General features: G+C 34.8%; 5 protein-coding genes across 6 annotated transcripts; 2 read left to right on the forward strand and 3 right to left on the reverse strand.

The window, feature by feature from the left end:
* The first annotated feature begins 475 nt into the window (after positions 1–475).
* On the forward strand, positions 476–4,490 carry LOC109341789 (serine/threonine-protein kinase D6PKL2-like). The gene is made up of 2 exons (XM_019579760.1): positions 476–1,123; positions 3,617–4,490. Exons 1-2 carry the CDS (start codon positions 570–572, stop codon positions 4,416–4,418), a joined length of 1,356 nt encoding a protein of 451 aa, XP_019435305.1. The 5' UTR covers positions 476–569; the 3' UTR covers positions 4,419–4,490.
* Positions 4,491–5,649: 1,159 nt separating this feature from the next.
* On the forward strand, positions 5,650–11,313 carry LOC109341788 (peptidyl-prolyl cis-trans isomerase CYP71). Of its 2 annotated transcripts, XM_019579758.1 has the most exons (14): positions 5,717–5,853; positions 5,969–6,054; positions 6,397–6,485; positions 6,659–6,898; positions 7,013–7,134; positions 7,933–8,008; positions 8,147–8,254; positions 8,333–8,509; positions 8,692–8,909; positions 9,141–9,273; positions 9,548–9,771; positions 10,104–10,257; positions 10,846–10,980; positions 11,099–11,313. In XM_019579758.1, exons 1-13 carry the CDS (start codon positions 5,717–5,719, stop codon positions 10,927–10,929), a joined length of 1,848 nt encoding a protein of 615 aa, XP_019435303.1. In that variant the 3' UTR covers positions 10,930–10,980; positions 11,099–11,313. The 2 variants fall into 2 exon arrangements, with proteins under 2 accessions (XP_019435304.1, XP_019435303.1); XM_019579759.1 differs by having other exon boundaries at positions 5,650–5,853; positions 10,846–11,313.
* A 1,185-nt stretch (positions 11,314–12,498) lies between these two features.
* LOC109341786 (60S acidic ribosomal protein P2A-like) lies at positions 12,499–13,703 on the reverse strand. The gene is made up of 3 exons (XM_019579755.1): positions 13,520–13,703; positions 12,794–13,017; positions 12,499–12,708 (listed from the first exon to the last, which is right to left on the reverse strand). Exons 1-3 carry the CDS (start codon positions 13,605–13,607, stop codon positions 12,682–12,684), a joined length of 339 nt encoding a protein of 112 aa, XP_019435300.1. The 5' UTR covers positions 13,608–13,703; the 3' UTR covers positions 12,499–12,681.
* Positions 13,704–14,895: 1,192 nt separating this feature from the next.
* On the reverse strand, positions 14,896–17,840 carry LOC109341785 (flagellar radial spoke protein 5-like). The gene is made up of 9 exons (XM_019579754.1): positions 17,429–17,840; positions 17,224–17,308; positions 17,021–17,137; positions 16,843–16,907; positions 16,664–16,752; positions 16,493–16,572; positions 15,935–16,046; positions 15,497–15,616; positions 14,896–15,368 (listed from the first exon to the last, which is right to left on the reverse strand). Exons 1-9 carry the CDS (start codon positions 17,742–17,744, stop codon positions 15,183–15,185), a joined length of 1,170 nt encoding a protein of 389 aa, XP_019435299.1. The 5' UTR covers positions 17,745–17,840; the 3' UTR covers positions 14,896–15,182.
* An 885-nt stretch (positions 17,841–18,725) lies between these two features.
* On the reverse strand, positions 18,726–20,247 carry LOC109341787 (protein SUPPRESSOR OF K(+) TRANSPORT GROWTH DEFECT 1-like). Its single transcript, XM_019579756.1, has 6 exons — positions 20,080–20,247; positions 19,836–19,904; positions 19,682–19,756; positions 19,479–19,577; positions 19,234–19,389; positions 18,726–19,075 (listed from the first exon to the last, which is right to left on the reverse strand). The coding sequence occupies exons 1-6, from the start codon at positions 20,245–20,247 to the stop codon at positions 18,950–18,952; spliced, it is 693 nt and encodes a 230-aa protein (XP_019435301.1). The 3' UTR covers positions 18,726–18,949.
* Between the last annotated feature and the right edge of the window lies 1 nt (position 20,248).

Consider the following 20,248-nt stretch of genomic DNA (forward strand, 5'->3'; position numbering starts at 1 on the left):
ATATATATATATATATATACACTTTAAATTGGCTTTAGTTTTCATTTTTTCTTGTTTGATATTGTTTACATCAGAAAAATGTTAATAATTTAAACTAATAAATTTGAACTTGGATATTTAGGCCACATAATTTTATTGATTGAGCTAACTCTTTCGGACAAAGTTTTTGCATGAGTTTTTTCTCTATAAGAATGTTATCCCACCTATGGTTAACCAACTAATTTTCCATCCCAACAATTATCATTTACAGTAAGACCCTTATCTCACTAAATCAATGCATTATTGGTGCATAATAAACTACTATAAATTATAACATTTTCTCAACAAGAAAATAAATACTTTTTCTGTTAATAACTCCAAGGGTCATCGTTGTCGCCCAATTAATAAAATGTTTGAAGCCCAAATGAAATTTGTATTATAATATTCCCTCATTTGAGATTGAAAAACACAAAAATAGTGAAAACAACACCACCACCCTCGTTTTGTTGTTTCTCTTATAATAAATAACACATAACACACTCACTCCCTCACTCACTCAAAAACCACTCTCCATTTCTCTTCTCTTCCCAATGGACCCATGGCTCGACGATTTAACCGACGACCTTCAAAGCCTGAGCTTCGCTTCCTCCACCACCGCCGACATCAAAAGGAGCACAAGCTTCAGCTCCGAAACCACCACCGTAACAGCCTCCACCTCCACCCATCACCCGCCACCAACCACCAAACACCACGCACCGTCCTCCGACCCTCTCTGGTCCGCCATCCACCGGATCCGATCAGAGTCTCCAAGTCGCCGCATCCTCCCCTCCGACCTCCGCTTCACACGCCGCCTCGGCGTCGGAGACATAAGCTCCGTATACCTAGCGGAGATGCACGAGGGATCGGTGATTTTCGCGGCGAAGGTGATGGATAAGAAGGAATTAGCGAGTAGGAGGAAGGAAGGGAGAGCGAGGACAGAAAGGGAAATTCTGGAATTATTGGATCATCCTTTTCTTCCAACACTTTATGCCACCATTGATGCGCCTAAATGGTTATGCCTCCTTACTCAGTTCTGTCCCGGCGGTGACCTCCATGTCCTCCGCCAACGCCACCCTAACAAACGCTTCCTTCAACCAGCTGTCAGGTGCACATTAATTACTTTTTACACCCCCTCCTTAATTATTATCCATTCTTTAGTAAAAACAAATGCATATTTTTCACATATTTTTAATGACAAAATGTATGATTTCATTGTAATCAAAAGGATATATGTGTAATTAAAAGTTGCATTTGTCTCTACTTTTTGAAGCATGAAGCATTTGTCTCTCCACTAACGGAGATAATATTAACTTTCCGTTCTTGTTTTGCTAAATAAATTTTCACTCCTCAACACTTGAATTTTATGGCATCTATTTTTGCTTATATTTATGGTTAATTTGAATTTTTATGGTGTTAGTATTTTTGAGGTAAAGGATATTTTGTCTTATAATTTGTATTATTCCATGTATGTATCAGCTGTGATTTAGACAAAATACTTAGTAATAAAATTTTAACTACATCTTTTGTTATCCTCTTTATTAATGAGTAAGAGAAGTGAGTAATGATTTTCTCAATTAATGTAGAGACAATTATCATATAATAACATATAAAACACAACCTGAAATGACACTTTTGTACTTTTATTTAATATAAAATCTTTCTTTTTGCCATTAAAAATATATAAAAAAACAACCACTTATCAACATCCTTGTTCGAGAGAAGTGTTATGGAAGGTGAATGAGGTGTGGGAGTGGCCAGGTTTAGGACCCATCCGCTGTTGCCATCAGTCATGCCGTCATGGGTCATGATTCTTCTCTCAAATTGATACTCATCATTTACCACTCATAATACAAATAATCAAATGATGGATGAAGTATTTAGTGCCTGTAAATATTTTTTACATCATATACTAATAATTTATGTATATGATAGATGAAGGTACTGTACTACACTTTAACCGTTAGATTCCGTGTTGCGTCAGAGGCACCATGTGTGTTGCTTAAATAATCATACTAATAATAGCATAATCATTCTTTCATGTGCCAATAATTAATTACCATACTTTTTTCCATAGTAATTAATTTAAAAGTCAAAAGGAGACCTTCGTAATTAAGGTCAGCAACTGGTAGTAATAATAGTACTCATCAAACATGATTTTATCTCAACTGTAGCGATTAGGATAAATTGATAATTAGTCTTTACTGAAGAGAGAAGTTATTGATTTTGCACTTAATTTTGAAAAGAAAAATGTTATATCATTATATTTTAAAAGATAAAAATGTCATATCATATTAATTATTTTTCTTTAATTTTGATGTAGTTTTCATTCCATCTCTGTTATGGAAAGGATGCTAACCCAAAACTTGTAGCTACAAGGTCTTTGATTATATTAAAATTTGTACGTATTCTTACAAGAATATTCTTAAGAATACCAATTTCACATTAAAACCTGATGAATTTCTAGGTCATAAACCCAGCGACCTCATGGGAAATCAAATATTTGATCCTTGATTCAATAAACTTTGCGGGATTTCTGGATCTCCTTATTTTTATATTAAATAATAATTTAATGGGAGTTAATTCCGCCATGGTCCTTATTAGATAATGGTTTCCAAAATCTGGTTCCACACCTAGCACCCATCCTCTTGGTCTTCTTTTCTTTTAATAAAAAAATCACTAATATTAAGGAATTGGTCGAATGATTAAATGTTTAATCATGTAGGACCAATACACATCGGTTAATAAAAACTAATCGCTACCATAATGTTAATTTGCTTCGGTGTCAACCAATTTTATTTCGTGCCTCTGCTGCTTGTGACTAAAGATTCATTTTTTCTTTAGTTGTGGATGTGTTTTTTACGTGATTAAGAATAAAAAACTATATGCATGTGAAAGTAAAAGCCTTGTCATATTTCATATTCTTTCAGCAGGAACCTTTCTAAGAATTTATGAAATTATTTAATATGGAGAGTTACTGTCTCGCTTTCGTTTTATTGGCATGATTTGCATGTCTTTTATGAAACACTCACCTTTTTAAATTAACTCATACATATATAAAGCAATATCATTGTCATTTTCTCATTTTTCTTCTTGCTTCTTGGATGGAGAATCTTGTTATTGTCTCGAAGATATCACACATCATTTGGCAAATTCAGAGAGAAAAAACACTTCTTGTCTCACAACTCGACAAACTTGTTATTATTATTCATAGAAAAACACTATACAAATATTCTCTCACAACAAGCAGTACAAGATTAGAGATAATTCCAGTGTGCTTGTTAGTTGTTAGCCTAATAAGCAGTGAAATAGCTCACGTCATTCTTGGACTACAGCATGACAACTATGTCCCTGTTTGATCCTCATGACCCTTTAGCTATGCTAAACAACCAATATTCATATGCATACTTTATAATGTATATTGGCCAATAATCATCTCTTATAGTCAATATAGATACCATTATTGCATTTTTCTTCCCAACATAGGCCAAAGTATGTTCCTACCCAAACACATTTTATATCCCTTTAAATTGTCCTACTTTGTACTCAGCTGATTAATTAGTTAATACTAATTTCATTATTGGTGTGGTGGTGTTTCCAGGTTCTACGCATCAGAGGTTTTGGTGGCACTTGAATACCTTCACATGTTGGGTATAGTCTACCGTGACCTGAAGCCAGAGAACGTGTTAGTTCAATCAGATGGCCACATCATGCTCACTGACTTTGATCTCTCCTTAAAATGTGATGATTCCACCCCAACAGCTCAGATCATATCTGATCAAAAGTCTCCTCACATAGCCCCACACCATATTGAACCCTCTCAGTTCACTTCATCAAAATGCATATTACCAAATTGTATAGTCCCTGCAGTATCATGTTTCCATCCAAAAGGCAAGCGAAAGAAGAAGAAGAAGCAAAATCAACATAATGGACCTGAGTTTGTGACTGAACCCATTGATGTCAGGTCCATGTCATTCGTTGGGACCCATGAATACCTGGCTCCAGAGATTGTGTCCGGTGAGGGACATGGCAGTGCTGTTGACTGGTGGACTTTAGGGATATTTATATTTGAATTGTTTTATGGTGTCACACCCTTTAGGGGCATGGACAATGAGCTAACCTTAGCAAACATTGTGGCTAGAGCCCTTGAGTTCCCAAAAGAACCCAATGTGCCCACCACAGCTAAGGACCTTATCTCCCAGTTATTAGTTAAGGACCCAGCAAGGAGGCTAGGGTCAACAATGGGGGCTTCAACAATCAAGCACCACCCATTTTTTCAAGGTGTGAGTTGGGCATTGCTAAGGTGTACAACTCCACCCTTTGTGCCCCCACCTTATACTAAAGATAAAGAACCTGTATCTGATGAAAGTAGTTGTCCTGAGACTCCAATTGATTATTATTGATGATGAAATAGGAGGGAAATGAAGGATGGAAAGTACAGTTTATAAGATATACAGTACCACGAATTGTAACCATTTTTTTCTTTGGTTCTCTTTCCTATAACCATCACACTCTTTAAAGTTGCTTAAATGTCAAAGTGTAATTGTCAACCAACTTTGATAACTAAACTTGATGACAAATAATTTGAGAGTGTGGTATCATGTGTCATGTGAAAGGCTTTAGACTTTACTTGGTTGGTGGTGTTGCATATAATGTGGCTGGCAATAGCAATTGCACATGATTTTAATAATTTGTGGAGTTTCTAGAAATTAATGTGGGGGCTGTTATTTTATAAGGGTCAACATAGACATGGGCATGAAGGAACGGGCTTAGACCAGACAACATAGATATAAAGAATGACATTGACGAGAAAAACGGTGGCACAGCATAGAGCCACGTAAAAGACCATGCCAAGCTATGTTTTTTGTGACGTTTTTATTTGTGAAGAACATGCATCAGACCACGTGAAAATGTCGTGTGTTACGTGACTATTGCGAGGCTGGGTTGTAGCCACTAAATTGTATGTGGGGACGAGAACCACCCTTCCTCTTTTGTAATATATTATTCTCTTTTTTGAAGTATCACATCACACCTTTTAGTCAAATTTTCATTTTGCTTTTCTTTTTTACATATATGTTTGAAAACTTTATTTTTGAGAAATAGAGGGAAGTAATGTTTTTAGAAAGAGAGAAGTAATAAGAACCGTTTTTGGAAAAGAAATTCCAATAAGTGATAGTAGAAAAAACTCAAGACAAGAAAAATCCCAAACAAATATTTTCAGGGAGAAAAGGAAAACCAAGAAAATAGGGGAAAGGAGGACATATACACCCATTAGTGTAGACAACACAAAAAATAATGAAGAGGGAAGTGCCGTCTAAAATTAAAAAAACATACATTGATATTTATATCATTTTTATTTAAAATGATACTACAATTTTACTCTTAAATACAAAGGAAAAAATTAATTATCTCTCCATTACTTAAGAGAAGTCTCCGTCATTAGAAAATGATTAGCATCATATTGAGGAAAAAGTAGAATTTTAATCAAGTAGTAATAGGGTTTGTTTTATAGAAGGGTACTTTTGAAATAAAATCAACAAAATGCAAATAGCAGCAAAAGGTGATTTTTTTTTTGTTTATCTCAATTGGGCTATTACTAGGCCATTGAGAATGGGCCACAACCCAATTCTATTATCTCCATCTTCATCACTTCAATTCTATTTTTTTTCCCTCTCAGCAAAAAAACCTTGCGTAGGTGAAGATGGCGGAACACGAGAACAGTGCCAAAGCAATCGAAGATGAACCTGTTATCGGGCCAGGTCCAGCCCCTCGTAACCGACTCAAACGACCGCTCCAATTCGAACAAGCTTACCTCGATACCTTACCCTCTGCTAACATGTCAGTTATTACTCTTTCTTTGTTTTTTAGGGTTTTTCTTCATCGTCCATCTATTATGAATTAGTAAAGGAATTCACTACTTTTTTATTATCGTTGTTTTTCCTCTCTTTTACAGGTATGAGAAGAGTTATATGCATCGTGATGTGGTTACGCATGTTGCTGTTTCAGCTGCTGATTTTTTCATCACTGGAAGCATTGATGGTGAAATATACGGATTTCATTTGCATTATAATATTTAGGCAACCTTTTTTAATTTACTACACAATCATGAATGTTTTTTCCACTTATACTTGTATGTATAAGTAGACTGCAGAGTGATAACTTTCGGCACAAATTTGAATGCAGTGGTCATTTCTATTAACTGCTACATTTATTATGTAAAATATCAAGTATCATCAACAAAAGTGTCAAATTGTTATTATTACTGTGAATCATACTTAAGAACATAAATTACCTAAGTCTTTGGAATAATATTATGGCTTATCGCACTTTTAAAAAAATTATGGCTTATTGCTTTGTGGGTGGCTTACTTATTGTCATCAGGGCATTTGAAGTTTTGGAAGAAAAGGCCTATCGGTATTGAGTTTGCCAAACACTTCAAAGCTCATCTTGGTCCAATTGAAGGTTTAGCTGTAAGTTCACCGACGGTCTTTGTCTAGTTAGTTCTTGCTTTTATTCTCTCATATGTTATATTACGAGTCCCTATGATATGCTAGCTATGTGGAGTTTTCGTTTGCTGTATGATGTATTTAAGTTTTTAAAATGTTCCTATTGTCATCAATCATGACTTATTCCAGCCTTGCAGGTTAGTGGTGATGGCCTGCTTTGCTCTACAATATCCGATGACCGTTCTGTGAAAGTATATGATGTAGTCAACTTTGATATGATGGTGATGATCCGCTTGCCATATATCGCTGGCGCTGTTGAGTGGGTATACAAACAAGGGGATGTCAAAGCTATGCTTGCTGTTAGTGACCGGAACTCATCTTTTGTGCACATATATGATGTACGAGCTGGTTCAAATGATCCTATCATCTCCAAAGAGGTGACTATTGTAAATTGAACTCTACTGCATAATCTTTTCTGTTTTTTTCTTCCCTGTTTGATATTCTCCACAGTATACTAGCGTAATTGTATCTTTCTTTGCTCCTTTGTTCAGATACATTTGGGTCCTATTAAAGTTATGAAGTACAATCCCATATATGATTCTGTAATTTCAGCAGATGTAAAGGGTATAATTGAATACTGGAGCCCTGCTACTCTTCAATTTCCGGAGGATGAGTATGTACCTATTTTTGTCTTAGTATGTTCTTCCTCCAGCCATGTTATTTAACTGACTCGTCAATGTTCAAACTTGTTATGACTCTGTGTCCAGAGTTCCTTGTCTCTTACATACAAAGACAAATATGTCAAAACTAGCTGCGACTTTAATTCGTTAAGTAGTCAAACCACTTCTAGTTACTCCATTTCTTTATTGTTATGGTAAATGGATTAGAGTCATGCAAAACCTGAGAAGTCTAAAGTCTGAATTTAGCATTTTATTTTATTCTCAATTAAATATTTCTTCTTGCTGAGTTTGTTTAAACACTAGGTGCGGTAGCCAAGAATGTGACCTGGATTATCTGGTTATATAAACTATTAACAGTTTTAGGTGGTGATAAAATTGACTGCTGCGGAAATTGTTTAGCATTCTTATTTGAGTCGTATTGACAAGATCTGATGGATGTAGGTTTGAATCTGGTAAATTTGAACACACATTTATACATAAGATTCTCATAATATTATCATGGATCTGTGGGGATTGCCCTGTTTAGGGCCCCATGGGTGGAGATTTGTCCCTGCAGGGATGGGGGCAAAATTCTCCTCCGAAGGCGATTTGTGGACCCCCAAACATGGTGTACAAATTGCGATCCTGTATATCAATTATCGGTGTTATAATCTGCAATGGCATGAAGTGCCAGATATTTCAAATGGTGTGTCGTTGTTGCACATTTTAAATGTAGCAGTTGCGGAAATTTTTAGTTGCATGAGTTTTAGACATTTGAATTGTTATTTCATCCTTTCCTTTGGTGCTTGTAGGGTCAGCTTTAAACTGAAAACTGATACTAACCTCTTTGAAATAGTAAAATGCAAGACTTCTGTTTCAGCCATTGAGGTACCACACTTGTGTTGACATACTTCCCAACTTATAGTTGATAACTTAATACTATGTTATTACGTAGTTTACGAAAGCAAAATAAAAGGTATATATGGCTTGGACAATTTTTGTTAACCTTATTGCATCTTCTTTTAGGTCAGCCCAGATGGTAAACAATTTTCAATCACATCACCTGACCGTAGGATACGTGTGTTTTGGTTCAGAACAGGTAAACTAAGGCGAGTTTATGATGAGTCTCTGGAGGTAATACTTTAAAAGAATTCCGCCATGATTTTTCCGCTTTTGGGAATTTTTTTGGTAAATAATTGGCTTTATGGATAGGTTGCTCAAGATCTCCAAAGAAGTGACGCTCCATTGTATCGGTTGGAGGCCATTGATTTTGGCCGAAGAATGGCTGTCGAGAAGGAAATAGAGAAGACTGAAGATGCTCCACTTCCGAATGCAGTTTTTGATGAAAGTTCCAATTTTATTATCTATGCAACCTTGCTTGGGATCAAAGTGAGATTTTTTCGTACTTAACTGTGTTATAAAACTAATTGTACAACTATGTAATTACTTCACTTTGTTCTGTTACACAACCTCTTCACATTTGTACCTTTTCCTTCATTGCTTTAGTAGTGAGTATCGAGTAGATCTAACCTCATTACCTATCGTGTTTTCCATTTTCTGTATGTTTATAGATTGTTAATATGCACACAAATAAAGTTGCTCGAATACTTGGAAAGGTGGAGAACAATGATAGGTTCTTAAGAATAGCTTTATATCAAGGTGACCGAAATAGTAAAAAAGTAAGAAAGATTCCTGCTGCTGCTGCTAATGCCAATGAGAGTAAGGAGCCTTTGACAGACCCCACTCTCCTGTGTTGTGCCTTCAAAAAGCACAGGATATATTTGTTCAGGTTTGAAAATCATTACTCTGGATCATTTTAGACTTTTAGTAATTTTACCACTGCTTTGTACCCCAAAGTTATGTAGTCTTGTTATTTTATATTATCATATGTGGGCAGTTTGTCGTGTATCGTTTTTACTCAGCACATTTAGCTCGTACATTTTGTTTAACTACATCTTGTTGTATGGCATGCGAAATATTATCTTCAGTTATCTAAGTCTTGAAGTTTGACATGTGTCAGTCGGAGAGAACCAGAGGAGCCTGAAGATGCAACTAAGGGAAGAGACGTGTTCAATGAAAAGCCTCCTGCTGATGAGCTTTTGTCAGTTTCAGATATTGGAAAGGCAGCTACAACATCACTCCCGGACAATGTGGTGAGTTTTCTTTGTTGGCAAATAGTGTATTGTTACTTGCAATTCTATTCAGGGTTTTTTCACTTTAATTATATGTTTCTCCCACATTAAGTAGAAGTTGTTAACCACATCTATTTTGTACTGTCAAGGCTGTTATTTAATTGCAGAAAAAATGTAATTTTCTAATTGTTCTTTACATGATTTTGTTGTCTTCACATATTTTTCTTTTAAAATTATATGCTTACCTTCCCCTTCCATCATAAAAGAGCTTTACAATTCATTTCTTCTTTTGCAGATTTTACACACAACTATGGGTGATGTTCACATGAAATTATACCCAGAGGAATGTCCAAAAACTGTGGAGAACTTTACAACTCATTGCCGGAATGGCTATTATGACAATCTTATTTTTCACCGGGTCATCAAAGGTTTCATGATACAAACAGGAGATCCTTTAGGAGATGGCACTGGTGGTCAATCTATTTGGGGAAGGGAATTTGAGGATGAATTTCATAAAAGGTAAGCAATTTTTTATTTAAAAAATATATATCTTATTATAGGCATGAAATATCATAGAGGGTGACCCGCGGCACAATGGTTATGTTGATTCTTAAACACGTTCAAATCCCGAATGTGGGTAAGGCTCTGCATATCTACCAAGATGTCTCATGCAATGGGTAGCCCGTTTTACAGGAATGAAATATCTTGATTTCAGACTCTAGAGGATAATGATTATTTGTGTCTGTCTGTGTATGCTGATGGTTAAGGGGAATTTCCTGGCATGGTTTACTTCAGGTGGAGTTTAATACAAATCCTTTTTCTGTTTAATACAAATCCTTTATCTGTTGCAGTTTAAGGCATGATAGGCCTTTCACAGTGTCAATGGCAAATGCTGGCCAAAATTCAAATGGCTCTCAGTTCTTTATCACCACTGTGGCTACTCCATGGTTGGACAATAAGCACACAGTATTTGGGAGAGTTGTGAAGGGAATGGATGTTGTTCAGGTAAATATGCTTATTCTTGCATACCCATTATCATTTAGTACCAAGTCTGAAATCACGTTGCATCTTTAGTAATAGTATGTGTTCGAATCCATGTAACTAATCCTTTATATAGGCATAAGATATCATGTAATTATGTGGATAATCTTCTGTATTTATTAGATTAAGTCTATATAAACTGACGTCCAATGTGTGCACACAGATTCATTATATGTTTCTCTTTCCTCTTAAGTCTAAAAATTAAAAATGGTATCAAGAACCTGAAGAGATGCAACTCTATTAACTCTTAAATATTTTTCATAGTTTTTAATGCATTTTTTGCCTTTGTAATACTTGTTTTAGATGAGAAAAAAGGTCAGGACACCAAATCATTTTAGTCAGATGGGACATTGTCTCCCCTAAACTTAAAACTAACCTAACTTGATTAAACCCTTCAAAGGGTCAAATGAGGAGCCTCATTGTTTACTCAAGAATAAGGTTAAGTGTCATTTATCAAACCCTTTAAACCCTTTTAATTTTTTTATAATGAAAGGTCTTATTGATTCATGCCTATGTACTCCCTGAATAAACTAACAATTTAGATGTTGACAGGGCATAGAAAAGGTGAAGACAGACAAAACAGACAAGCCATACCAAGATGTAAAAATCCTAAATGTCACAGTACCAAAGTCTTGAAGATCCTTTGTTTTCATGACTTACGCAGTCGGTAATCCTTACCAGTGATAGGTAGCTGAAGATTTGGAGGGTCTGTTAAGTTTCCACCTTTAGATCAACCTTTAGTTACCCAAATTTTCATGCGCAATGGCGCGGCCAGTTTAGCACGGTGCAAAGTTTACCTTCACGGGTTTTCTCATCAGTTTTTACTCTTGTATCAAGCTCAATGTTGCTTTCTGTTTTATGCTTTGCCAATGCAATGTGCTATGCATGCCAAAGGATTGCGTTTAAGCAATATCACTGTTTAACTTACAATGTTCTGATAATATACCCGATGTACGGTTTCCTCTTTATTATTATTTTTTTCAGCTGCGGTTTGATTTGTTTAGCTGGAAAACCTTCATGTATTCGAAATGGACTCTGTATTTATATTTTTTTTGCGTTCAGGGTGCAAGACATGATACTTTTAATGATGCTATTTTGTGACAGTTTTTAATTTAGTTATTATATTTGTTAGTGTTATTCGTGCTCTTTGCGTAACAAGTTTTTAATAAATGTTGCATACAGAATATAAAGTTCCTAATAGAAAAAGGATCATGAAAATCTGTTACTTATATAATAGTAAGGATAAGGGTAGTAGAAGAGGCCGGTACTCTTTGCTTACCAATTCTCACCTTGTCTGAATTAAAAATTATGATGTCACTATTTTGGTTAATTTTAAGATATACCCATTCACCAAACTATTGGAAGATCAGCTAATATAATCAAGCTTTAATATCATCGTCTATATCTAATAACTAAATTTAATTTTATGGCAGGTTAGTGAATTACCCGTAATATAGCAACGGAAAAATATCATTACAAAATTCAATAATTAGATGAAGAAAATCAGAATCATTAGCTGTGTTTGAGAATGGAAAATCCTACAAATGTAAAATGAAGTAGAAGGTTCGACATGCTCATTTCAAATTTCAATGTTGAAAGTTGAAACAAAAAGGTCATGTTTTCCATTCCACATGTTCGTTCATATGCAAAATGGAAACTTCCTAACTAGAAAGTTTAAACCCGTAAGCCATGATTCAAATATCACAATGAACAAAGCCTATTTTTAAGTCCACAAAACGAATTGTATCATGGCTCAAGATTCATTGAGGAATTAAACATATTAAAATCCTAAATTCATAAGACTAGCAAAATAACACAAATTTAACTGTTCAGTAACGACAAGAAATGAAGAAGTTGCATCACCAAGGGTTTTCAAAAGAGAAAATAGTTTTTGCACTAGTAATGTAATATTATCCACCATTTATGGGTTAAATATCATGGAATATATGAATGATAGGCGGACATGACGGAACCCTAAATGATGCATAAATTCTAAATTTCTGAGCCCATGTCCATGGTAGATAATAATGAGTTTAAAATCGATGTTCTGACAGTTTAATAAATTAACGATGTATGATTTACTGACAGTATAAAAACTCTTACATGGTCAGTGTATATATATTAAATCCGATAATAATTCTCACTAGTCTTATACTAGCGTAGAGAGAAAACATAAACGGGTCTTACCAAAAGTAAAGTCAGGCAAATCAAATTCAAAAGTCAAAACATTACTAAATTCTATCAAGATACATTGTCTCAATTGAAAGGGCAAAAACCCATAGAAACCTAATACAATAATATGTAAGTCAAGTAACAAAACCTTACAAATAGGTTAAAACTCTAACAGGAACTGCAAAAGTCTTGTACTCAAAAAACACTTCAAGCCTTTTAGTCGAATAAACTGAAACCCATATCCTGTTGAACAAAGATAACATATACAATCATTAGCAAAAAGTCATAATTACATGACAATCAATAGTGCCGCAACTAAGAAACTTACATCATCAGACTCCTCCTTCTCTTCTACCTTCTTCTCCTCCTTTGCTTCGGCAGCCGGTGCAGCACCACCAGAAGCAGCAGGTGCAGCAGCAACAGCAACTGCACCGCCGCCGGAGGGAACTGAAGCCAACTTCTCTCTACCACTAGCAATTAGTTCAACAACACTTTTGCCCTTTACTTCATTCAGGAGCAACTCAATCTTCTCATTATCAGCCTCAGCTCCAACTATAAACAATAAACAACAAAAACAAATATTCTTCTATGTTTGAGAACACCAAACAAATAATCCCAAATACAAAATTGCAATCACTTAATCTTGAAGTTTTCCCTTTATTCAGCAATAAAAGCAAATTAAAACACATAAATTATAAATAAATTAAAAATAATATATTTTCTCCTACAGCATATATAGATAGCAGAACCATCCAATGTGGAATCAAATGAGTAACTTACATATTAAAACATCAAATTATTCCTCCAAATATATTTGCCACCAACTTGGTCCACCAAAGAAAAAGTGCATCATTCAAGTTTAAAAATATCACAAAATTGATCATTCTAGGGACTAAAGTTTACATTTTTTGTGTGACTTATTTGGCACACTTTAGTTTTTTCATTGAAGAACCAAATGGGTAGTAGCAGATATACGTTTAATTCAATTATCATTCAACTATAGTAATTGAAAAATAAAAAATGAAAAAAAATTGTGGAGAATTTATGAATGAACCTGAAGCAAGGATTGAAGTGAGATGATGAGCAGAAGGGGCTTCATTTCCTCCCAAAATGGCCAACAAATAAGCAGCAATTACCTTCATATCTCACTCGCTCGAAGTCAAAATCGATTACGATTGGGATTGGGATTTTTTTGCCGCTAGGGTTTCAACACTGACTCAGTGTAGAGCTATATAATAACTATTAGGGTTTTTGTTCTTGGGCCTGTTTTTTTTTTTTGGTTTCCTTTACCTATATTATCTTATTAACTGTGATAATTATAATATTAAATCCATTAAGATGATGGACTACTTTATCTTTGTTTTCATTTTCCTCTTTTAAATAGTTTATGGCTTTGAATGTAAAAAATTATTATCTTATACTTACAAGTTACAAGCATTACTAAACAATAAAATAAATTATTTAGAAAGTTTTAGATAACCAATTAGAGATTTGTTATTTCTCATCACATATGTACTACCAAAAATATTGTCTTCTAATTTTTTCAGTTTTAAACTCAGATTTGACCGTCTTTAGATTTTGTCTTCTGCCTTAAATGGTACATGAGAGAAATAAACCACGATCTCTGTTTCCAAAATCTGATGTAATAAATCATATTCCACTATATAACATAAAAATATTATTTTATAATTTTTTTTTCCATGTGACAACTTTTTATTGTAGGATATGCAACCTGGTCTCAAGAGCAGTGCAACCAATTGAAATGCAAATTTCACTGAGCAGCATGCAGGTGCAGGCTTATAGATCATAGGAAAATACACTAGAATTTCTCAGATGCTGCTTTTCAACATAAACTCCTACTTCTCAAAGAACTGGTAGTTAAAAATTTAATGGACGCATAATGTTTGGAGTTACTACAACTAAAACTGAAAAAGTTATAGTATTACAAACCACCTTGCATGGTATACACTAAAAATGGGAACTACATAAGCACTTAAAGCTATGCTAAAAATTTAATCTCCCTCTTAATATTCAGAAGTCTAAATTCATTTGTGAAACTTCAAGGCAATGTTGCCTATTCCACCAATAAATTTTCATCCTAGTACTCTAAGACAACCCCTTTAGATGATGTAACAAGTTTTTTCCCTCTAAAGTTGAGGAATCATAGCTGAAGTAAATATACTGTGGGACCAACAATATACACTGACCATAAAAATGAAAGTGAAAAAGTAATAGAAGTTTAGTTTTTTGCTAAATGTTTCATTTTAATTTTCTTGTTTCATGTTCACAATCCTATCATCCCAATGAAAAAGATAGATTGCACTTCTTTATCAGAGGCATAGGTTGAGGAATGAGGAGGAAAGATCAGAGTCCCCTAAACTAAAGCCCTCATGATGGATCATCAACTACTTTCAAGCAAGAACTAAATTGAAATGTTTAAGTAGCTTGACCCATTCACCAAAATTTCTACTTTACATGGATGTCTTTGTTTGCAGTTGGCAAAAACATGAGGAAATTCTGCATTAATATGAGATGTTACCCTTTTCTTTTACCTTTTTGACAAGTACAGAGTAATTTAATCTATGAAAGTGTAGATACAAATTCTTCTATAGAGACAAAATTGGGTGTGATTACTTTCTTTCTTTCTGTTTTCCCATCCCTCACTTCTTGTCCTATATTATTGAAAACATTCACCAAGTTGACATGTTTACCATGATTCATGCACCCCTGTACTCGTCTCCACAATCACCAATCACTTTAAGCAGATCCTTTCCTTTCGCTGTGGATTCTCTTATGCTGTTTAGATCCTCCTCATCAAGAACAAGTGAAAAGATAGCATTGGAGTCTTGAATATGTTCTGATAAACCAAGTCTAACACCAACCATTGATCCTGCTACAGCGGGCTGCAAGTTTGACATGAAACCAAATAAAAGGAATATCTATCAACGCAAGCGGCTAGTCGAATGTAGTATAGATTTGTAATAGAAGTTATTAGATAAGCAAATTCCTGCAGAGACTAAATCAAGTGTACCTGATCTAGTATGTACTTCACAGCAACGGTTGCGATTGAAACACCATGTTTAGAAGCTACTTGTTTGAGAGTCCGAAGCAGTCCCTGGAACAAACTCCATCCTCCCCAAGCATCTATCATCTGCCATGTGATGCAAAATAGTAAAACATGTCAATGTAACTATGCCACAAGAACAAGAACTAGAATCCCACCCTCACGATCTTTCAAGCAGCGAAAAGCATCAACTTGAATTGATGCACCCTATACATTGTTTCACAATGTCATTTATCATTAATAACTTCCCCTCTATTGGACTTTGTTCTCTTATCTAAAATGCTTATCCTAGTTTCTCAATACAATGAAATCAGAGGGGGGAGAATTTTCTACGGAGCACCAATGAATGGGGTGAAAGTTTCTTAAACTATCTCTAGACAAGTAGTGGTGGTCATGAAATCATACCCTTTTGTACTTTTGAAGGGAGGGAGTGTTTATAGCAGGACCAGCAAAAGGAATGGATATGTTGGTGTCAACGAACTTCTCAGACAATAGACCACCCATTACCGTCCCATACCTGCATTAGAAACTGATCTACTCAGAGGATCAAACAGAAGTAATTTTCTTTTCCATCACTTTCATCTAATTTTTGGGGAACTTTCTGCAGCTGATATGAAATATTCCCTCAATGAAATCATGAAACCGTTTTTAGTCTTTGTTCCAAACCATAGAAACTTGGACTTCCCTAAAATTATTCTTACCCAGAACCACTCACCAAATTACTTATTCCAACATACCATTTTACTATCCCAAATTCCCAATCATAGACTGTTATTTCATTCAAGAGATATAGAAACCACTTTTACTTGATGAACATATTAAAACCAAATTTATATGAAGTATCAATGATAAAGTGGATGAGTTTGTAGGAACTTGAACTTCCTAGATATATTACTGGTGAATGTAGTATAGTTATATGTTGTATGGTGTGTGTGATTACGCGTGAGTGAGTGAGAGAGAGACGTTATAAGTTTGACTCCTGTAAGCTGACAAAGCTCTGCCATTTTCTGTTGGGGACGCATATCAACAATTGAATGTTGCACCTGGCAGTGAAAATACCAACTCGAATCACGAATCATTAGTAATTAGAAGAACAATGAAAAATAAATTAAATCACTTCGAAATTGCGATTACCTGATTGCTAACAATAGGAATCTCATTTTCTAGAATAATTTGCAATCTCTCTGTGTCAAAATTTGTTAGAGCCACAGTCTTGATTTTACCTGTAAAGGGCTAACAGAAGTAAAATGATCAAGTCAAGAAATCTAAACCAACATTTGAATTCTTAACCTTTAATTAGAAACCAAGGTAACCTTCTTCTTTCAAATCTGTGAGGTGCTTTAGTGCATCAAGGTAGCCAGAATTTGAGTAATCCCACCTAAATCCATCACAAATAGAGGATAATTGTCACAAGTTTGTGGATAAGTGGTGTGCTGCTTGACCCTATGATAGTAAGAACATCAAATAACCAACATTGAAAGAGATCAATACCAATGGAACTGAAGCATGTCCAAGGATTCTACATCCATTCTCTTCCTTGAAACATTAATGCTGTCTCTCACATAGCTGCTTGTCATCTTGACCGGTTGTGGCACCCATTTAGTGAGACTGCATAAATGATACAAAGGGCTAAGATCAATGCCTACCCTTATGTGCTCACTGACAATTTGTCTATACGTGTCTAGTAAACTCACCCTCTGACCTTTTCCAAGAATTCGGGTGGACGCTCACGACGAACTCGGTTGATGAAAATCCCATATAAATCTTCAGCAGGCCCATCTGCAATACCCAAAAAACACAACAATGGTAAAAGGCAACTAATATTGGTAAGAACCTACAACCCAAAGGGCACATGGATTCAAAAGATGAGAGGAAGTAAAAACAGCTAAGATTGCATACATATATCAGCCATATCAAAAGTGGTGAATCCAGCATCAGCATATTTAAGCATAGCATCAATTGCATTATTTTTCTCAATTCTTCCCCACCCACCACTTGTCTGCCACATTCCATTCACAACCCTGCATATATCCAATGAATCCTTCCCATTCTTCACCACAATGTGATGTTTATCCTCTCCTGTCTCTCTTACCATACACTGAAATGGTCTCACATGCTTATATTTCGGTGTTGCAATTACTCTCCTTCTCCTAGTTGGTGTTCCATTTGAGTTGAAAGTAAATTTACTTAAACAAAACTGCAATGACTCTGACATTTCCAACTCACAAAAAAAGTAGCAACTCTTCTCAAGTTCTAATGTTCTAAGAACAAAGCAAAACCAGAAACATAGCTCTATCAATATCACCAACTCGTTATTCTCCACCACATATTTTTCACTCTTATTCTCCACCACATATCCTAACACATTTCCTTCATTTATCTATTTGCTTTTTATCTTATAACACAATGCAATTCCCAATTTCAAAGCTCACACTTATGTTAATCTATGGTGTATTTTATTTTGCAAGAATTCACTTCTAAAATTTAATCATCTGCTTCTCAACTACCCAATACCAAAGAGAAACATGACCACTGGCAAAGAAGCAAGTGTAAAAATAGGTTAAAAAGGAAAAATACAAATCATACGAATATTCTATTTTCTTGTTTTAAAATATATTTGAAGTTTTGAACAAATTTAATAAACAATTTTTTTCACATAGCACGCATGAACAAACTTGTGTTGATTAGCCTGAGATGTAAGAGAGGGGGAACATGAACTGTGTATTTATGTATTGAATAAGGGAATTACCACAACTACAATAGGGTTCTATTACTTGTGTGCCTTTAATAAGTTAAGATGTCTATTAAACATAAATTATCATATAAAATAACATAATACATTCTCCTAGTTAATAATATTATATATTTATGATATTATTATAATATACTAAATTAGTATATTATTTTTTTTGTACCAAGAAAATAATAGACTAAATTATTTAGAGTATAGAAGTATTTATTTTAGGTTGTTTATACCTAAATAACTTATTGATAACTAATGTTTATATTAATACATTTCAAATGAAATATTTGCACCCTTGATTGATGCAGACAAAAAAACAGTTTTAGCTAATCATTTCAGATTCTTTTACTGATCGAGTTTCGGCCCGACAGCAAGATTGAGTGTCTAGTGATCGAGATATCACTTACAAGAGTAGATATTGTATATATCTATCTTCCCTATATCCTACCAGTAGAAATCTCATGCAATGGATGCTCCTTTATTTATACACAATTTAGGAGAAGCCAAATGAATATCCAATTTTATAAATCCCCCTCAGACAAAAGGGGGACTTTACATCCCAAAAAAACAAAATACAAAAGATGCAATTCACTTTATACAACAACTAAACAAAGTTAAAACCATAACATGATAATTTAAATCATTGTGGATCCTTTTTAGGTGAAATTCCACCAGAATTAACCTTCCTCTCCAAACTCTTTTGTGAATCTCTCATGAACCTCAAGGTCACCTTTGCTTACTGTAGGCCTTTGTCTAGCGAGTACCTTGTCAAAATCAGTTCTTGTAATAGGGGGTGGAAGGATCTGCATAGTTTATATAGCAGTAAGCATTTCACTCATTTCAATTAAAGATACACATAACAACCTAGTCCTAAAATATCAGAGTTTACTTCTCCAATAATCATTTTATAAAAAGATTATTACAGTCCCACTGCCATCAAAATAAAAAACATCTTAAATACCTTAGAAGCAAGTCCTTTCGCAGCAAGCTCCTGCATTGTGATTTGGACTGCACCCTGTTGCTTTGGTTCACACGGGATCCACATACCCTCGGAACTCTTAAAGAAGAACATGGCATCTTGTGTTTTGCGTACAGGTTCAAATAAGACATCCTTCACCTGAAGAATAGGTCCAAAAGATTGAACTTTAAATTGATTTAAGCAAAAGATTGTTGAACCCAATTATTTCAAATAGAAGTCAAACTTACACAAACAGATAGATCTGAACCAGAAAACCCCTCTGTCTTGCTAGCCAAGTGTTCAAAATCACTTTCAGTCAAATTATGAGGAGTATCTCCTAGATGCACCTGTTCAATTTATCAAAGAAGAAAAAAAGCTTGGTGAAACCATTTGCTAGGTTTATACAGCCCAATAAAATCCCACACCCAATAATCATGTATATTGTCCTTGCCTTGAACATGTGTTGACGAGCCTTCAAATCTGGTAGTGGGATATATATACGCTTATCAAAACGCCGCCTTATTGCCTGCAATTATATAATGATTAATAAACAAATTGTATTGACTCTAAACGAAATCACATAAGCAGAATTATTTTCATATTACCTGGTCCAAAGCATAGGGTGTATTTGTGGCTGCAAGAACAAGAACTTTCTGATCATTGTTTCCAACCCCCTACAATTTCAAGTGGACAAACTACATCACTATTGGTAATAAAAAGAAATAGAAAAGAGAGAACAAATACCAAAAATGACAAAAAACAAAAATGCGAGTCAAAACAAAAGCATTAACCAAGGGTTACTACTTACTAATAAGGTTTATCAACATATCCCCACCATCAAACTATTACCTGCATCTGAACCAGAAGTTCTGTTTTAATTCGTCTTGAAGCCTCACTCTCATTGCCTTCTCCACGCTGTCCACATAGGAAATCTATTTCATCAATAAATATGATAGAAGGGGCATTGTCTCGGGCCATTTGGAAAAGGTTTGAAACCAGCTTTTCACTTTCACCCATC

This window comes from Lupinus angustifolius, unplaced genomic scaffold, assembly GCF_001865875.1.
Source record: "Lupinus angustifolius cultivar Tanjil unplaced genomic scaffold, LupAngTanjil_v1.0 Scaffold_656, whole genome shotgun sequence".
NCBI classification, from domain to species: Eukaryota; Viridiplantae; Streptophyta; class Magnoliopsida; order Fabales; family Fabaceae; genus Lupinus; species Lupinus angustifolius.